The sequence below is a fragment of the Papio anubis genome, chromosome 1 (genome assembly GCF_008728515.1).
Source record: "Papio anubis isolate 15944 chromosome 1, Panubis1.0, whole genome shotgun sequence".
In the NCBI taxonomy this organism is placed as follows: Eukaryota; Metazoa; Chordata; class Mammalia; order Primates; family Cercopithecidae; genus Papio; species Papio anubis.
The window spans coordinates 158,476,377-158,493,894 of record NC_044976.1 but is presented as its reverse complement, the minus strand read 5'-3'; the positions used below and the strand labels follow the sequence as shown (position 1 = coordinate 158,493,894).

At 51.6% G+C, this 17,518-nt stretch overlaps 1 protein-coding gene across 2 annotated transcripts; it reads right to left on the bottom strand.

The window, feature by feature from the left end:
* Positions 1-3,397: 3,397 nt before the first annotated feature.
* Positions 3,398-17,254, bottom strand: CHIT1 (chitinase 1). 2 transcript variants are annotated; one of them, XM_021928432.2, is made up of 11 exons: positions 17,170-17,254; positions 15,708-15,737; positions 12,832-13,033; positions 12,200-12,256; positions 10,651-10,816; positions 10,290-10,414; positions 9,355-9,478; positions 6,840-7,025; positions 6,392-6,505; positions 4,933-5,059; positions 3,398-4,513 (listed from the first exon to the last, which is right to left on the bottom strand). In XM_021928432.2, exons 1-11 carry the CDS (start codon positions 17,237-17,239, stop codon positions 4,269-4,271), a joined length of 1,446 nt encoding a protein of 481 aa, XP_021784124.2. In that variant the 5' UTR covers positions 17,240-17,254; the 3' UTR covers positions 3,398-4,268. The 2 variants fall into 2 exon arrangements, with proteins under 2 accessions (XP_021784124.2, XP_021784126.2); XM_021928434.2 differs by lacking the exon at positions 17,170-17,254 and adding an exon at positions 16,766-16,880.
* Positions 17,255-17,518: the final 264 nt, after the last annotated feature.

The following is a 17,518-nucleotide window of genomic DNA, read 5'->3' as shown; positions in this document are numbered from 1 at the left end:
AGGGACAAGAATCACTTGAACCCAGGAGACGGAGGCTGCAGTGAGCTGAGATCGCACCACTGCACTCCAGCCTGGGCGACAGAGTGAGACTGTCTCAATAACTAATTAATTAATTAATTAATTAATTGCAGCTTTGCCACATACTGCTTGTATAATCCAAGGGAAACAGAAAATGATGCGTCCTTTGCAAGGGTACAGTGAGGATTAAATGACACAGGTTAATTCACTTACTGTTCATTCAGTAACTATTTATTGGATGTCTAATACATGTTTAGTATGCTCTCTGGTCATGCAACAAATGTTAATTCCCCTGTCTCTTTGAAGGACAGGACTAATGGCTGGACACTAATATTAAAAGAGTCAGTGGTATTCAATAGAAGGGTTTGGAAGAGTAGTGCTCTTGTCATGAAATAGCACTTCAGTCTGGAAATCCTCTAAGTGATTTCTACGCCCGAGGATGAAAGAAGAAAAAAAGTCAGAAATTATATGGTCCAACATTTACTGAGCCTCAAACATGTGTCATGGTTGGAGAGGACCACTTAAGACATTGTGCTTGACCTTAGGAGCTCGGAACCTAGGGGAGGAGTCTAACATCTACACAGATCACGGCGGCAGCATATGTCAGTGTGGCCCAATGGTCTAGGGTGGCAAGGAGGCAGTCACTGATGTCCAGGGCACCCGAGGATGTTTCCTGCAGGAGTAACTCAGGAGCTGACTATCTTAGGGTGACTGGCAGTGGCCTGGGGGGGAAGGAAGGATGGCACAGGCAGACGTGAAGCACAGGTAGAGACATGCTCGAGGAAGGCATGGCCTGTTTGGAGACTCCTGATGGTCTCCTGGGATATAGGTCACCACACTGGATATGGGACACCAAGGGTGGTTTCCTGCCAGCAACCTAGAGCAGAGAAGAGGGAGGGTGTTGTACCAGACCACGCAGACAGACCATGCCCTGGGCATAAGGGCATGACAGAGGCTGGGGCAGTCACCAAAGGTTGACTCTGAAGGTACAGTCCACAGGTTGGGGCAGTAGCCGGGAGCCCTGACCTCAATCGGTGCTACATAAAAGGGCACCAGGCAGGTGGGATTGAGGTGACAGTTGACATAAGGGATAGGGGAGCAGTCATTGCTCTGGAGGACCTGTCCATGGGGCCGTGATCACCGCCACCAGACTAAGGGCCTACACAAGGCACCTGTGCCAGGGGAGAAATGGGGCCAAGGCAGGGCCTCTTGGGGACATTTAGAAGAGGGGACCAAGGCAGGACTCTGCGCTATAAGCTGGGTTAACAAAGGCAGCCAGGGAAGAATTGCACCCAGGTTTACCCCTGAGGACTGTGGATCTCAAAAGTATATGGGCAAATCTTCCTTAGACTCGGGATCTCATCTCAAATGTGGCCTCCACTGAGCCTTCTCTGACCACACTGTGCACAGCAGTCCCCTCACCCCCATCCTTCACTCTCTAGCCATATCTTGTTTCCTTTTCAGCACTCATTATTGCCTGAAATGGTCCTATGTTCATGTTTGTTCATTGTCTGCCTCCCCCAAGAGAATGTTAGCCTCAGGAAAGTAAAGCCCCGGCTCTTGTCCCTGCTGTGTCCAGCTGGACACTAGGCCTGGCGTAGACACGCGGTATGCTGAGAAACTCAGCAGCAGCAGGAAGACTCCAGCCACATGGGGCTTCAAGGCCAAGGTGGAGTCAAAAGAGACAATCTGGCTGGGCACTGTGGCTTACGCCTGTAATCCCAGCACTTTGGGAGGCCAAGGCAGGAGGATCACTTGAGCCCAGGAGTTGGAGACCAGCTTGGGTAACATGACAAAACCCTGTCTCTACACAAAATACAAAATTTAGCAGGGCACAGTGGTGCGTGCCTGTAGTCCCAGCTACCTGGGAGGTGGGAGGATCACCTGAGCCCAGGAGGTCAAGGCTGCAGTGAGCTGTGATTGTGCCTCTGCACTCCAGCCTGAGTGACAGAGAGAGACCTTGTCTCAAGCAAACAAACAACAACAACCTCATCTCTACTAAAAATAAAAAAATTAGCCTGGTGTGGTGGCATATGCCTGTAGTCCCAGCTACTCGGGAGGCTGAAGTGGGAGAATTGCTTGAATCTGGGAGGCGGAGGTTGCAGCAAGCCGAGATCGCACCACTGCACTCCAACCTGGGCAACAGAGTGAGACTCTGTCTTAAAAACAAACAACAACAACAAAGAAAACCCAAAAAACAAAAACAAAACAAACAAAAAACAAAACAAAACAAAAACAAACAAAAAGAGACAATCTGAACACTAATGGCTTTTAGGGAGCTCTCATTGTTCTTGTTCTGGGCAGGATTTATTCAGAAAATGGCGTGGGCCTGAGCTAGCTGGGTGACAGAGGGCTGTGGGGGTCCCACATGAGGAGCTGACATTGATGGTTGAGGTTAATGCTGACATCAGGGGTACCCAGCAACTTAACTGGGGTGGGGATATCAGGAGATGTGACCGGAGAAGACATGAAGGCCTGAGAAAGGGTCTCAACACTGTGCTGATGGGTGGGGACTTTCTCCTTTGGGCAGGGGAAGCTGTTGATAGTTTTTCAGCAAGGGAAGTGACAGGCTTAGCTCTCTATTTTAGAAAGATTAAACTGTGGTGTGGTGACTGACTGGAAGAGGGGGTGGGCAGGAAGCAGGGAGGCCAGGTGGAAGGTGGGTCCAGGTATGAGGTGATGCTGGTTCTAGCTGAGGGAGTGGCCGTGAGTTTGCAGAGGAGCAGGGTGGATGTGAAGACCAGAGAGAGGCTGTGGCTAATGCTTTCCTGAGGGTAAGACTAGTGCAGGTGTAAGACTGTGTACTCAGGGAGGACTTTGGTTATTTGGATGCTTGTAGGAGGGCGCATTCTGCTAAAAGGAGACTACAGTATTTGCTAAATTCTTGACCTATCCAGCTCACAGAAGATGAAGAAGGGCTGAGAAGGGAAGAGGGAGGGAGAGAATGAGCACTGATCATAGGGTAGGTGTGCAGGACTTCACTGACTCCTCACAGTTCTCCCATCCTACAGCAGAGGACTGAGGCTCCACTTCTTTGCCTGAAGTCACACAGCTGGAGTGCAGCAAGCCGGAAGTCACCCCTGCACCTGGACTCCACTCTGAACAGCTCATTGGGATGTGGTTGGCGTATCCCTCATTTGAGACCTCAGGGGGCAGAGCACATGCTCCAGCAGCTTGTGCTCTGGACTGAGGAGAGCAGGTTTCAGAATGCCCGTGGACAGGCAGGCTGCCAGAGTGACGAGGGCACTGGTGCTCTGGTGCTGGGTGTACTCACGTGGGGGGCCAAACCGCCTCCCCCTCATCTCACCTGTCCCAATCCTCAGCTGCCTTCCCAAGTCCCACCCAGAAACCAATTTGGAGTGAATAACAGGCTGGGTCATTAGGCTTTGTGCAGATTTTCTTCAAACAGAATGATCAAGGTGCAGCCCAAAGCAGCCAGGAATGTTGGGATGACTTTATCTAACCAGGACGCCGTGTGCATGCTCTCTGGCCCGTTTCAGGCCTTGGTTCTGGACTCAGAATTGGTTAGAATCAGTCTTCAGTTTAAATGCCTGTAAAGTGAGAATAATCATTGTTCCTTCTTCATCTGGTGAACGGGGGCAGTAGGTGAGATAGGGCCTGCAAAGGGCCCAAACAGGATTTATCTCGAAGACCGCTGAGTACCAGGGGTCCAAATTCTTACTGTAATGTTGTGTGGCTGCTCGCAGAGCACTTAACTCAGGGAAAAGTTCTTCTCTGCTGCCATCTAGTGGTATTCTGGGAATAACACCTGCGTGAAGGTCTGCAGAAGCTCCTTTTTCCAGGCTTCTGAGCCAATAACCAAAGAACGTGTTGCACTTGGGGCCGTGATCTGGCTGCCATCACCTGTGTACTGGAAACCACCCACTGGCATATGGACTCATGAGGCAAGACCTGCCACAGGGCCTGGCACATCCTGCACCGACCACCTTCCCACCTGGCTCTGACCTGCATATGTTTTTGGAGTCAACAGTGTGCTTAGAGAGCCTCTTAAGTCACCACATCTTTGGGGAGAGGGGCACAAACCAAAGATTTATTTTGCAAGTGAAAGGGGCAGCCCAGGAGACCCAGAAAAAAGGAAGGCAGGGCTGAGAGCAGAAAGCCTGGGTAAAGGAAGACCACAGAGAGGCCTGCAGGAGCCAGATCGCAGCCCACAGGGAAACCGCAGGAGGCAGGCTGTAGAGTGGGCCTGGGCCCAGCCTCGAAGCTGGGACTGGAGGGGCCTTAGGGACTCAATTCCAGGTGCAGCATTTGCAGGAGGAGCTGAACACCAGGCCTGCCGGGCAGCTCTGCTGGAACAGCCGCCCCCCTGCACAGCTGTAGAAGCTGGACCGTTCCCGAGGGTTGGGATAGAGCCCATCAGCTTTGCCCTGGCAGAACGTGTCTTGTCCAGGGCTGGGGCCATGCTCAGGTTCAGAGGGCTGACCTCGTGTTGGAACTTCAAGCTCTGGCGTGCCTGAAGGCACGTATGGAAGACCTGGGAAGACAGTGAAGATTCAACCAAGGCTCCCCCTAAGAGATCCCAAACCCACAGGCAGAGCACACAGGCAGCAACCATTGGCAGGCAGCAGCCGACACACTGCAGGCTAAGGGGAGGCTTTCTCCCAGATAAGAGAGGAACAAGCTGCTGCTCCCAGGCTGGGGGCCCTCTGGAGGGAAGCCACGGTTACAACACCCTGGGCAGGCATTGCTACAACCAGGAAGAGAAAGCGCAAAAAGGAAAATTGTTTTGACAGTTTCCTTAGCTCCTAGGGGTGCATGAAGCTTGGGAAATTACAGTATTGGGGCAAAGTCATTTCCTCAGAAGGACCCAGGACCTACAGTTCATTGGATGCATGGAGCTGTGTTCATACCCCACCTCCAAATTCCGCCACTGGCCCGGGGCACCTTACTTACTCAGTTCCCGCCGCAACGTCTGGATGAGAGGGTATCGGCCCTGGTCGCAGGAGAAGCCGGCAAAGTCATCTAAATCCAGTGCCCAGACCATCGCCCCGCCCAGTCCCTTCTGCTTCAGATAGCTGACCTGTGCAGGGAGGGGATGCAGTGGAGGAGCCCGGGGAAGCCTAGCCCGGCCAGCCGCAGAGCCTGGCTACCTCATCTGGACAGGGCCCTTTTTTCTCCAGCAGCCTCAGGCCTGTGAGTGGCTGCAGGTTCTGGAGACAGCACTGGGCTGGGAGCTTGGGTGCTGAGTCCTCATGCTGCTTGGACATCAGTCATTTTGCAGTCTCCTTGTCTTAACATAAGCATGACCTGGGGTGGGGCGGGTATGCCGGGAAGATGTGTGCACCTCCCTAAGTGGGAACCCTTCACAGCTTGGTCATGTGTGGGCTGAGCTGCTTTATTTAAGGGTACTGTATGCTGGTCAAGGTAAGTTCAGTTACCATAGGGAACAACTCAGAGTTCCAAAAGATCTCAATCAAGGCTTGCTTCTGTCTTCATGTCTTTGTCTTCCCTGAGAGCCATCTTCCCTCCACCAGATTCCTGAGGCTTCCTGAGGGTATGACTGTGTTTCCTCAGAGTGGGATTCTCTGTCCTCTAACCCTGCCAGGGGGCCACGGTGCTTGATCCCTTGCTGGCCCCAGCCTCCCTTTCGGCTAGCTCCCTTCCTCTACCTGCCCTGCTTGGGGGTCCAGCTATGTGGGCCTACATTTTGTTCTCAGAGTCCAGCCTCTACTTGCTTCACACCCACGTCTTTGCTTGTGCAGTGGCCTGCTCCCTCACCCCTAAGAATGGCCACCTTCTATGCTTTAGGACTTATCTGAAACACCCTTCCACCCTGACCCCTTCTCCCATCTCCCCAGCGAGGATCGTGGCCGCCTGCAATTCTCCACCTCTAGAAGCTGCCACTGTCAACCACACAAGATAATTGATGTGGGATGTACAGATAAACTAGTGAAGCATCCATCTTCAGGAGCTAGCAGTTTCACAGGGGAGAGTGGCATGAAACCAGGTAAATGCACTAACTCTTCAGGCCACCAATATTGGGCAGGAGAAGGGAGTCCTATAAGTAAAGCAAAAGATCTGTAATTTGAACATGCACCAGCTATTACCAATGGGCTGAATAAAGCTATATGCCTCACCATGTGTATTTCTCCTCTTCATATGTCTGTAGAATTTGTATAGTATTTAGAAATCCTTTCCAGGGTGCTACTAAATGTAGAGTAATTTTTTGTCATTTTGTCTTTTCTGAGTCAATAGGTAGTAAAGGTACAAAATACGATCACGTGGAGATTTATGAAATGTTGGGACATTTAAAGGAGACTCACCCTTGAGGTCCTGAACTGCCCTCATTCCATGTCATTGACAGGCCTTGTTCACTCAGGACCACCCCCCTGCCAGCAGAGCTGGGCCTCACCTTGGTTTTGAAGCTCTCCACATCATCAAAGCCCACCCACTGGTTGTCCCGGAAGATGTAGGGCACCTCCTGGTCCTGGATTCTCTGTTTGGTGGCCCCCTTCCAGGAGCAGACCTGTGGGAGCAGAAGGCAGCACTGGGGAGGAGGAGGGAGGCTCTTGCAGGCACCTTCCCTTCCTCACCAGGAGGAGACTAGAGATTGGAAAATTCCTGTCTGAGGAAGCCTGGAGAATCAGGATGTGCTTTGCAGTGACCTAGAACGCTGAACTCAGCTTGAGGCACCTGGGCTTAAGGATAAATTCAAGACAGTATGGATGGTATGGAATTTACCTGGCCAGAATTCTCTGCACCTGGCATCCTTACTCAGAAACGGTGGGAGAAGGAACCCTCTGCTCTCTCAGGTAACCCCTGACCCTCACAGTACCCAGGGTAGTTATGGGTTTTCCTACCTCATAGTAGGCCAATATCCCTCCTTCCTTGGTGAAGGGGCCAGGAGTGCCAGACCCTGTGGCTGGGGCCCCCACTCTGGTGTCTGACGGGGAGGCCAGGGTGAAGGAGCGTCCGTAGGTAGGCATGCCAAGGATCAGCTTGCTGGCAGGGGTCCCCTTCTGCAGCCACATTTGCACAGCAGCATCCTGGTGGCGGAAGAGGGCAGGGTTAATTTTCTCAGCCCTTGGCCTGGTTCTAAGTCTGGGGGATCCAGAGACAGAACTAGGAGGGCAGGGGCTCCTCAACTGGAGCCCCTTCGTTAGTATTCCAGCCCTACCCCACCTTCTGTAGAGCCTGCCTGAAACCCGTGACCCCAGTGAAGAAGCTGCATGGCATGATAATCAAAGAGCATGGGCTTCAGATGCAGACAACCATTCACTGAACCATTGTGTACTGATGGCCCACTGTGTGCCAGGCGCTGTCCATGGTGCTTCAGGCACACCAGTGAACAAGGCAGACACAGATCCCTGCCTTTCCCAGCAGCTTATTTAACCTCACTGAGCCTTGGTGTTTTGTCTGTAACATGGGAATAAGGAAAATATCCATCTCTTAGGGCATTGTGAGAATTAAAGGTTATAATGCATGCAAAAGGTCAGCACAACGCAATAAAGGGTCACTATGGTCATCATTGTTATCATGATTGTTGTCTTAGTTTTACCCTGAGTACAAAAGCAGGGAATCGAGTCTGCTTTATTTATCTCTGTATCCCCAGTGCCTGGAATGACACCTGATGCTCAGATAGAACAAAGGCTTCCTTACCCACCTCTGAATAAGACCTTCCCCCGGTTATGTATTACTTGATGTGACACCCCCAGGCCTGTGACGGGAGAAGGTACCCGATATGAGTGTGATAAATTAATGAATAATGAAGCCTCATTCCTTAAGCCAAGAGTATGGTTCACTTTCCCCCAGAAGTTGCCCTAGTTTTGTAAGGTCTAGTTACTCTGAGCCCACTTAGCACTTAGGTAAAGAACAGCTTTCACTACATTTATTTCACTACATTTCTTTTTGTCCATCTATACGACTTATCTTTGATCAGACTGGTGCTTTCTGAAGGCAGAAGTCGGGGCTTCTCCATAGCACTTTTGTGCAAGTTGGGAAAAGTCACCCCTCTGGCTAGAACCAATCCCCGGGCACATCGTGTGGTGAGTAGAAGGCCTCTTTGTAGAAATAAGATAACCTCCATTCCTCAGTGGATTCAAGGTACACAGTGTGGAGAGCAGGGTGCTGGAGGGACTCCAACCCCACTCACCTCTCAGCTGAATGTCTTTCTTTCTGTGTCTCCCCACCGGCACAGGGATACAGTTTCCTCCAAAACTCACACAGTCTTCCAGACGGGGATGGAGAGGCCGGACTCAGTGTGAAATGTGGGTGCCTGGCTCACTGGCTAAAAGAGGTGCTCTTTATTCATGAAAGAGCCAGAAAGTCAAAGATGTCCCACTCCAGCTGATATACAGAGATGTGGGCTCTCCAAAAGTAAAAAGCATTTTAATTTAGGGCTTTTTCTTTGTTGTTTGGTTTTGCTTGTTTTAAGAAAGAAAAACAATATAGTTATTATAAGCCCTCTCTGTAGGGTTTTATAAACCCTCTCTATATTTTAAGATATAGAGAGGGCTTATAAAGAGGATCTAGGCTGAGCATGTTGGCTCATGCCTATAATTCCAACACTTTGGGAGGCTGAGGCAGGAGGATTGCTTGAGGGCAGGAGTTTGAGACCATCCTGGGCATATAGCAAGACTCCATCTCTACAAATTTAAAACAAATTAGCTGGTCATAGTGATTCCAGTTACTCAGAAGGCTGGGGCAGGAGGATCGCTTAAGCCCGGGAGGATGAAGCTGCAGTGAGCTACGATCATGCCACTGCGTGCCCATCTTGGTGAGAGAGCAAGACTCCATCTCTTAAGAATAAATAAAATTTTAAAAATTAAAAGTGTCTTGGTTGCTCAATGAGGAAAAGTTAGGAGACCCCAACCTACCCTAGTCTAAAAATGAAGGCGGCCCTTTGCAGGTGCTGGGGGTGCTTCCATCCTTAGTGACATCCGTGGAGATGTTATCAACTTGGGAAAGCTCCTACCCCTGAAAGCGCCTTCCAGAAGGTCAACCAGTGTGACCATGGAGCACAAGTCTGCCCACTGTCTTGAAGGAAATGGGGTGGAGGTGTGTGAGGGAAGCAGCAGGCCTGCTGGCTGGAGACTCAAGTTCAAAGTGGGCTTCCCCACTGGTCACTTGTTTGTCATCAAATTGGTTTGCTGTGTCTACCATCAGCCAAGATGCTCCACAGAAGTGAGGTTTCCCCTCAGTAGGGGTAGGGACCAGGAAAATAGAAGAAAACAAGCAAGCAAAGAAACGAAAAAGCTTCTGGTTTCTCAGCGCCCTGTGTCTTTTTTCCTATGAGGGCCTTGGGGCTCAAAAGAAGCCACCAGACAGGGCCTGCTGGACAGGGGAGTCCTGCCTCAGCCCTCCGGCCACACGTACCACGTTGAGGCTGGCCGCTGCACCACTCTCCTCTTGCCTCTTGTAGAGGGGGCTATTATGTCCCGTGACCTTCTCCCAAGAGCCATGGAAGTCGTAGGCCATAAGGTTGACAAAATCCAGGTTCCTGCAGGAGGCATGGAAGAGGAGGTGAGGAACAGGGATTGGGGGCGAGGGGAGCCCTTCTTTCTTACTCCTACCCCCTCAGTGCATGGCCTAGGGAGGAACCACTGGGGTCAGAGGCAAAGGTGGCAGGCTCACCTGGCTCTGCAGAAGATGACCCAGACAGCAGTCCCAGCCAGCCCCCTTATGGAGGCCATTCTCATTCTCATTCAAACTTGTCATCCTCACCCCACTGTCCCCTCAGCACCCCCAGGCCCTCCCTATTCCATTCAAGAAGCCTCCTGCTACATTGCTATTTTGGAGGAAACTCTAGCTCAGGGTTTCTCCCACTTCAGTGTGCACACAGATCGCCCAGGAATCTCATTAAAATGAAGGTTCTTCTTCAGAAGGCCCGAGGTGGGGCCTGACAGTCCATAATTCTAACGAGCACCTGGTTGTTGTGCGGGCTGCGAGTCCACATGCTGTACTTTGAGGAGCAAGGATCCAGAAAACACATTTTCTGGAAGACAATGGCTTCCCTACCCGCTCAGGGGCATTTTCACCTTAAGAATGAGTTCCCAAGGAAGAGGGCAGAGATCCAAAATGAAGGATCTGGAACAGGCAGCAGCAGACACTGAGCAAAGCCTTTCTGGATGTGTCTTAGTTTTACCCTGAGTACAAAATCAGGGAATTGTCTGCTGTTGTTTTGGTGTAAGGATGGGACTTTCCAAATGCTTTGTAGGTGAACACCCGCTCTACCCCCGGGAAAGCTCAGTCCACCCTTGGCCTCTCCTCCTTCTGAGAGCACAGTTCCAAGCCATCTGCCTGAGACTCACCTGGCGATTTTGTCCACCTCGTATCCAGCATCCACATAGGTCCGCCCAGCTGGAACTGCTGCACTCAGAAGGAGGCGTTCCTTCCCTGAGGTCTGGGCTTCCTGCTGGAAGGTGTTGGCCAAATCCTGTGGGAGTGGAGCTCAGAGTCAACACAGGGGCACGCACCAGGCAGGCAGCCCCTGTGAGCCCCAGGTAGATGTTCACTGGTAGAAGTCTGAGAGCTGACCACAGGGCTGATCTGTGCCACGTAGATACGTGAAGCAGCTGGCTCTGGGGGCAGAGCAACCCTCATATGTGCTGTGGGGGCTCCAGCGCTGGGTCCCTGTGCAGACAGGGTGATCCCCGCCCCACCCAGCGGTACCTGCACCAGGGCTGTGAAGCGTTCCTTGTCTATGGCAGGGCTCCCCCGGCTTCCTGGGTACTCCCAGTCAAGGTCAAGGCCATCAAAGCCGTATTTGCGCAGAAATCTGATGGCTGAGTTGACGAAGGTCTGACGGTTGTTGGCCGTGGCTACCATATCTGTGAACCTGTGAGGTGATGAAGGGGAGTAAGGGCCTGCCTTGGACCAAACAGGGGGCCGCTCTCACTCAGAGACAGGCGAGAAAACACTCAGGACAGTGCGTCTCTGTGTCTGGGCCGGGAGGGGCGCTGGGAGGGCTTCTTCAGAGGCTGCAGGGATATTTGCTGGTGAGTTATGGTCTGGGTTGAGGAAAGGGGACCATCCAGAGCGCTTTCTACCCCCGAACATCAACACCACCAGGGGCTCATGGATGCCCTAGAAGCCTTTCCCAAAATTCCCTCCAGAGGCTCCCTCCAAGCCCCTGAATTGTCCCACCCCGAATCAGAGCTAGTTGACACCCTCGGAATGAAGGTTTAAAAAGAAGAGGAATTAGAGAAACTAATTTTTCTCTAATTAGGATTTTTCTCTAATGAGAATTTCTCTAATTCCTTTACTAAGGTTAGTAAAGACCCGGAGAGCCCACTGTTTTAGTTTCCTGGCAGGTTAACCTGGTCATCTTTCCTCTAGCTCACACCTGTAGAGTGCTTTGTGTTTTTATTACTATTACTAGTCTGGAGCTCGTCAAAATCCCTACGCTGCCTCAAGAACCACCTCTCCACATCTGCCTTCCTTAGTGGGAAGTCCCTGAACTTCTTGGGGGTCTCAAGTCCTTTACAGATTGATCCTATTTTATTTTTATTAATTTAGTCTGGGGACACCAGGCTAAAAACTTCTGCATTTCAATAAACAATCTGTATACAAGCATTATTTTGGAAGATGAGTCATAACTTTCATCAGATTCCCAAAAGGGTTCATGATCCAAAATAGTTTTAGAAAGACTGTTTAGAGCTTTGGGAGCCATATATTCTGGATTTTCTAGAAAACACCAAGTTTCAAATACTCCATTCCATTATCTCCATAAATCATTAAAAAATGTCCCCCAAATGCCAATACTTTGGCACCCAGGCTCAATCTCACAGATTACCTTTTATACTCAGAAGTGGAATAAACATTCTCTCTGGGACAAGATAACCCATTTCTGAGCTCAGAAAACATAGACACTGCATGTTGTCAGGATTAGTTGGGACCCTCCCTCTTCTCATTTCATGGAAGAAGAGACTGATGCCTGGAGAGGTCTGAGCCCTCTGCTGTGTTTAGACCTGTGCTTCTGGCAAGACTGGATCTGAAACAGCCTGGAACGAAGCTCACTGTGCTGCCCTCCTGCTGGGGTGCCAAGAACCCAGAAAGAAATGCAGCCCCCAGAGTTCAGCTCCCCTCTCCTTTCCCCTGACCACACCTCAGCCTGGCCCGATTCCCTGACCAGCGCTCCCTCTGACCAGGGCTCCCTCTGGCCAGTGCACCAGGTTCTCATCCAGGAACTTTACCACACAGGTGACCACAGTCAATTAACCTCTGAGTGCCGAAATTCCAGCCTCCGATGGCTAACAGGGTCTTCAGCTTGGGATTCCTGGGAAAGACAGGAGACACGGCAGGATTTACTCTGCCAGCTCTCAGGGTTCCCTGGCAGGGATGTTACCACGGGGAGGAGCAACAAGGGTGAGGACGTGTCAAAGTGTCTATGCACAGAGCCTGTACTAGCATTCCGGGGACAGCTGTAGATTGGGAAAGGGAAGTCACATTCCTGACTCCCGGAACCACCTGTCCAACAGGGGAGACACTGCTGTGTGGGCTCAGGAAGCAAGGATTGGGGCAGATTCTCAAGAGGCTTTGTGAAGGCACCCAGAACACTGGGGCTGAAGGGTGGATCAATTTCACAATGAGGAAGGGCCTTCACGGGAGACAGAAAGTCTCACAATCCCAATCCCACTTAGACCTAAACTGGAAGGGCCCTATGGGATCCCCTAAGCAACCCCTACCTCTTTCATTAAGCACAGGAGAGCCCAGAGAGGTGATACAACTTGCCCAAAGCCACACAGTGGGTCTGTGGCAGGTCCTTGGTTCTGGGGAGGTGCCTGGCTCTGGGAGGAGGTTGTCTGTCCCCCCACCACACCCCACCCACCCTGCTCCTCTGCTTTGGCTCACATCTTCTTCAGGCCATTGAACTCCTGGTAGAGAGTCTCGTCATTCCACTCAATGGTGCTCAGCTGGTGGTTGGTCATGCCAGCGAAGGCGTAGATGAGGTGGGTGCAAAGGCTGGGGTCCACATCCTTGGGCAGGAAGCGAGCCTCCCCCTGTCTGTACTGGGCCCAGTTGGTGAAGTAGCAGACCAGTTTTGCAGCAGAACCTGGCCCGTTGGAGTAAAGAAAAGAGATAGCTGTCAGCAGGGCCTTCTGGGGACTTGTCACCCTCCGTCTGGGGCAGGCAATGTCCTTGGACCTCCCTCTTCTACACCTGGAGTCAGTGGAGGGACACGACAGGCAGAAATGGCATTTGCTTTTGTGTGGGTGGAGCCTTGCAGGTGGGAAAGCATTTTCAGAGGCCAGACATGGGATCCTCAGAACACTGAGTGGGTAGGGCCATCATCTTCCAAGACTTGTTTTCCCGGGAAGCAAGTTGAGGTTCACGAGCTTGGGGCCCATCCTCATCAGCACAGCTGCTAAGAGGGCAGAGCAGCCGTGCTGCGACCCAAGCCTCTTGACTCCTTGACATCCTTAAAAGTTGCTAGTCTCAGAGTCTGAGCTCCCAGGACTAGGGTCTGGCAGGCAGGTCTCCCTACCCCCAGTTAGGGTCTCCCCTCCAGGCCCCGAAACCTGAAAGAAGGTAGCCCCAGGCAGCCCCAGCATGAGGCCCAGAGGGAATTAGACATGGCATGCTCATCTGCAGAAGGAAGGCAGGCAGAACTTTCCAAAACGGTTTGGAATACCTCAGAATACTTCATTAAAATGCAATCCGATAAGTAGCAGAGAGGAGGCCCGGGTTACAGGCCTGGGTTTATGTTTCTTTAGTCTTGCATTAAAGCCATTTGCATTTGCCTGTTATCCCTTGTAGATAATCTATGTTTATCAATATCACTGCTGAGATTCTAATAAAGAGCTAATTTTATCTAGGAGAAGGCATCTTGTCTCTAAGTACCCCACACACTATAGGGTACTTGTCTCTAGAGTACCCTACAGTGTGTGAAAAGACTTTGCAGGGGGTAGGATGGTCTGTTCCCAGTGAGGGCCTGGTGGTGATGACCCCCACTGAGGTCAGCCCTGTGCAGGGTTGACCAGGACACCAGGAAGCAAGAATGCTAGTCTTCATTCCAGCATCTGCCAAAAATAGACTTTGGGTCCAACTCTTTTTCAATCCTGGCCCCATCTGATAATGACTGTGTGGTCTCTGGGGTCTCTTCCAGTCTCTCAATCTATGATGGTGTGGTTGGTGTGAGCCAACATTTTATGCCAAGATCTTGATGGAGCGGTGAGTTTGGACTGGATCGTGTCTGTGGCTGGCGTCTAGAACCTGGGACTTCCCTTTGCCCCAGCAGGGTCTCTCTGTACCCCCTCCAATGCCCACATGGACAGGGAGGGGGCGAGGAAGAGGAAGGGTGCAAAGTGTCTATAGGAGAGTTTCGGGAAGAGAGCGCTCAGACAGGCCTCAACTAGAACCCAAGAGCATAGAGGGCTGACCCTGGGCATACACGTGGCTCTGGAGTTGTCACTGTTTCTAACCAGGGGGCACCCCGGAGTGCAGCGTGCTGGTGGGGCTGGGGTGTAGCCTGCAGTGATACAGGAGAATTGCTGAACTGCCCAAAGCAAAAGAGAGGAAGGAGGAGATGAACCCAGAGAACTCATCCTCCAGGCCACGTAGGAAGGAGCCAGGAAGCTCTTTTTCTGTCATGTCATGCTGTCACATATCAAATATTGTTATGAATTTCTGTACTATGGAGAAAATAAAGTGCAGTGGTTAACAGCAGGGACTCTGGCATGTCAGTGTCTGGGTTGAAATCCCAACTTTGCAACTTACTCACTGTGTGACTCAGCTTCCTGCTGTGTGAAACGGGGAGGCCATTGGACCTCCCATAATGTGTGTCACATGACCCCCGTGTGGGCTAAAGTTAATACATGTAAAACACTCGGAGGAACACTGCATGGAAGAAGTTCTGTTCTAGGTGTTTTGTGTGTATTAACCCTTAGTTCACACAAAGTCCTACTATTATTACTATACTGCAGAAAGCCCAGAAGTAGCCTGGACTAAAGCTTTTTGAGAAATCTCCCACCTCTCATCTTCCCCATGTTTGCTGTACCTGTATCCGCGGCTGTTCCCTCCTATGAGGCTGAGAGGGAAATGTACGTCCAACGCCACAGCCAAATGTGAGAGGCACAGTCACAGGACAAGTTCTGAGAGGCCAGCATTCCCAGGCCACTGATGCCCAGGGAATGAGGTGGGGCAAGAGGGGGACCAGGAGTCCGAGTTGCTGAAGGTGCCCCAAGGTCTCTTTTCCATTTGACACAACAAGGAGCTCCCTCCTGCCTCTCTCAGGCTCTACATCTGATCGGTTCAACAGATCGGAAGCAGTGTGTTATCCTCGCGGAGCTAAGGGGCTGGGGATGCTGAGCCAGATGAGACTAAGGTTCCTTATCCCCAGCAACTTGGAGTCTGGTGCAGAGACACATCTGAGCCAATAATGAGAGGCAGTACAAAATGCGCTGTAAAACACACAGGTGCTGCAAGAGCACAGAGTGCAGAGGAGGGAGCCAGCGACCCCAGGAAAGGAAAGCCCTGAGAGAGCTGATGTGCAAGCTGGCCCCACACATGTGCAGGAGCTCAGCTAGTGGATAAGGAGGCAAGGGCCTTCCTGGGAGGGCTGCTAGGGGATGGGGATATTTGCAGGGTCTGAGCTTTCGAAGAGAGTCACTACTGAAATCTGGAGCTCTTGGGGAGGTGTGGCAGGGAAAGTGTGTTGGGACATGAAGCAAAGCCCAGGGAAGGGGCTAAGGGATTCAAGAGCTAGCTCCAAGAAAGAGGCCACTTACCCCATGGGATCATCAGCAGGACCATGAAACCTGGAGCAACACAAGAGAGAAGGCCAGGGTTACGCCGCCATTCTCACCTTCCCAGGCCCCACAGCTACGGAAGCACAGGAGGTGGTCAGGGAGGGCTGATTTCATACGAATCAAGCTTTCTCCTTCCAGAAGGGACCCAGGAGGGCACTGTGCCCATCCCTTCATGCAGGCCAGACCATGGGGGTCCCTTTCTGGCCTGGGATGGCTCCCTGGGCTGAGGCTACCCCCTCTCTATGCCTCAGTAAAGGGCAGTGTGGATTCAGGAAGCCTGTGGAAAAACCGCTGACTTGTGAGTTATTCAGAGAGACTGCTTCTCTTTCGGAACAAGAAGAAAACCTGTTCTGGGGCTAGAAAGAACCAATCTGGAAGGGCTGCACGGGGAGAGATCACCTCCTGGGGAGGGCCTGTGCCTCTGCTCCCATCGTTCACGCTTCCTGCTGCCTTTCCACTGCCTGGCTGTAGCAGGCATCCACAGCCTTGGAGACCTAGGCCTTGACAGGACTCCTTCAAAGAGATCTCTTTCACCTGGTGACCTTGGACTTCTCTGTCAACCTAATAGAACCGCATGAAAATTTGCAAGGATGCCCAGGGTCCTGGCCCCAGGCTGCCTTCTTGCAGGACAGCCAATACGAGGTTAGAGAAGAGGCTCTTCGCAGTGGGTGCTTCTTGGATAAGGCCAACAGGAGGGACGTAAGAATATGGGAAAGACACAAAGACCCAGTGCAGGGGCCTCATTGACTCTGGGCTTTCAGGACAGAAAGAGGAAAGTCAAGTCATCCTCAGCCTGTTAAGAAAAGCCTTCCCTTGCAACATGAAGTCTCTTGGGTTGAAAGAGCCTAAGGGGGAGCCCACAGGAAAGGTAATTAAGGGGCTGCAAGCCAGGAGGCATGGAGAGGGATAAAATGACCCTCTGAAGTTCTCCTGAGTCCCCCTGCTTCCTTGCAAAGGGTAGCAAGGGGTCCCTGGACATGCACATCCCCACCTCCCCACAGCTCCCGAGACCCAGCCCACTATCCCTGACAGCTCACCTGCCCAGACCACAGACCGCACCATGATGCAGCTCAGCGGCAGGCTCAGCCCATACAAACCAGCATTCCAGGTCCTGCTTTGCTTTTATCTGGCCACCCTGTCCCACCCCAGCCAGGAGTGTTGCAATCAGGGGCACTAGCGGGAGGAGGGGTGGGAGCAGGGTGGGGCAGGGTAAGATGTCAAGTAGCATGAATTGGGCAAACTTGACACAATGACCTTTAGCAATTCTTGCTTTTCTGGAACAATCAGAGGGTGGCTCTTAGTGTTGCCAAACAGAGGAAAGCGGAAAATGGCCCTGAACCTCCTGATGGATGAACATGACCCTGACTTTGTTTGTGTAGGTGGTGAGGACCATAAGCAGCCCCAGACTTAACAGGGCTTTGGAGGAAGAGAAATGACTCACGAGTCAGGCAGCTGGGTTCCAGACCAGCTCTCTTGCTTCTCCGCTGCCCTCTCTCAAACTGCTTCTCCATCTGGAAGATAATGGGGTTGCAAATATAATTTATTTTTCATGATAGTAATATTTTCATATCCATTGATGGAGAAAAATAGACAATGATAAATAGTGGCTATGAGTTTGGTAATAGCTTGAAATGCCTACGTTTCTTATGAAGAATAATAACGGTGGACATTCAGGCCAGGCATGGTGGCTCACACCTGTAATCCCAGCACTTTGGGAGGCTGAGGTGGGCGGATCACCTGAGGTCAGGAATTTGAGATCAGCCTGACCAACATGGAGAAACCCCATCTCT

Bases quoted from the DNA above. Each gene is read 5' to 3' on its own strand.
- CHIT1 (XM_021928432.2), bottom strand. From the start codon at position 17,239: ATGGAGAAGCAGTTTGAGAGAGGGCAGCGGAGAAGCAAGAGAGCTGGT. The intron at 13,034-15,707 runs GTAAGTGGCCTC...CCAACGGGCCAG, and splicing joins CCTGCTGATGATCCCATGGG to GTTCTGCTGCAAAACTGGTC. The intron at 6,506-6,839 runs GTAGGAAAACCC...CTGCTCCCACAG, and splicing joins GGATATTGGCCTACTATGAG to GTCTGCTCCTGGAAGGGGGC.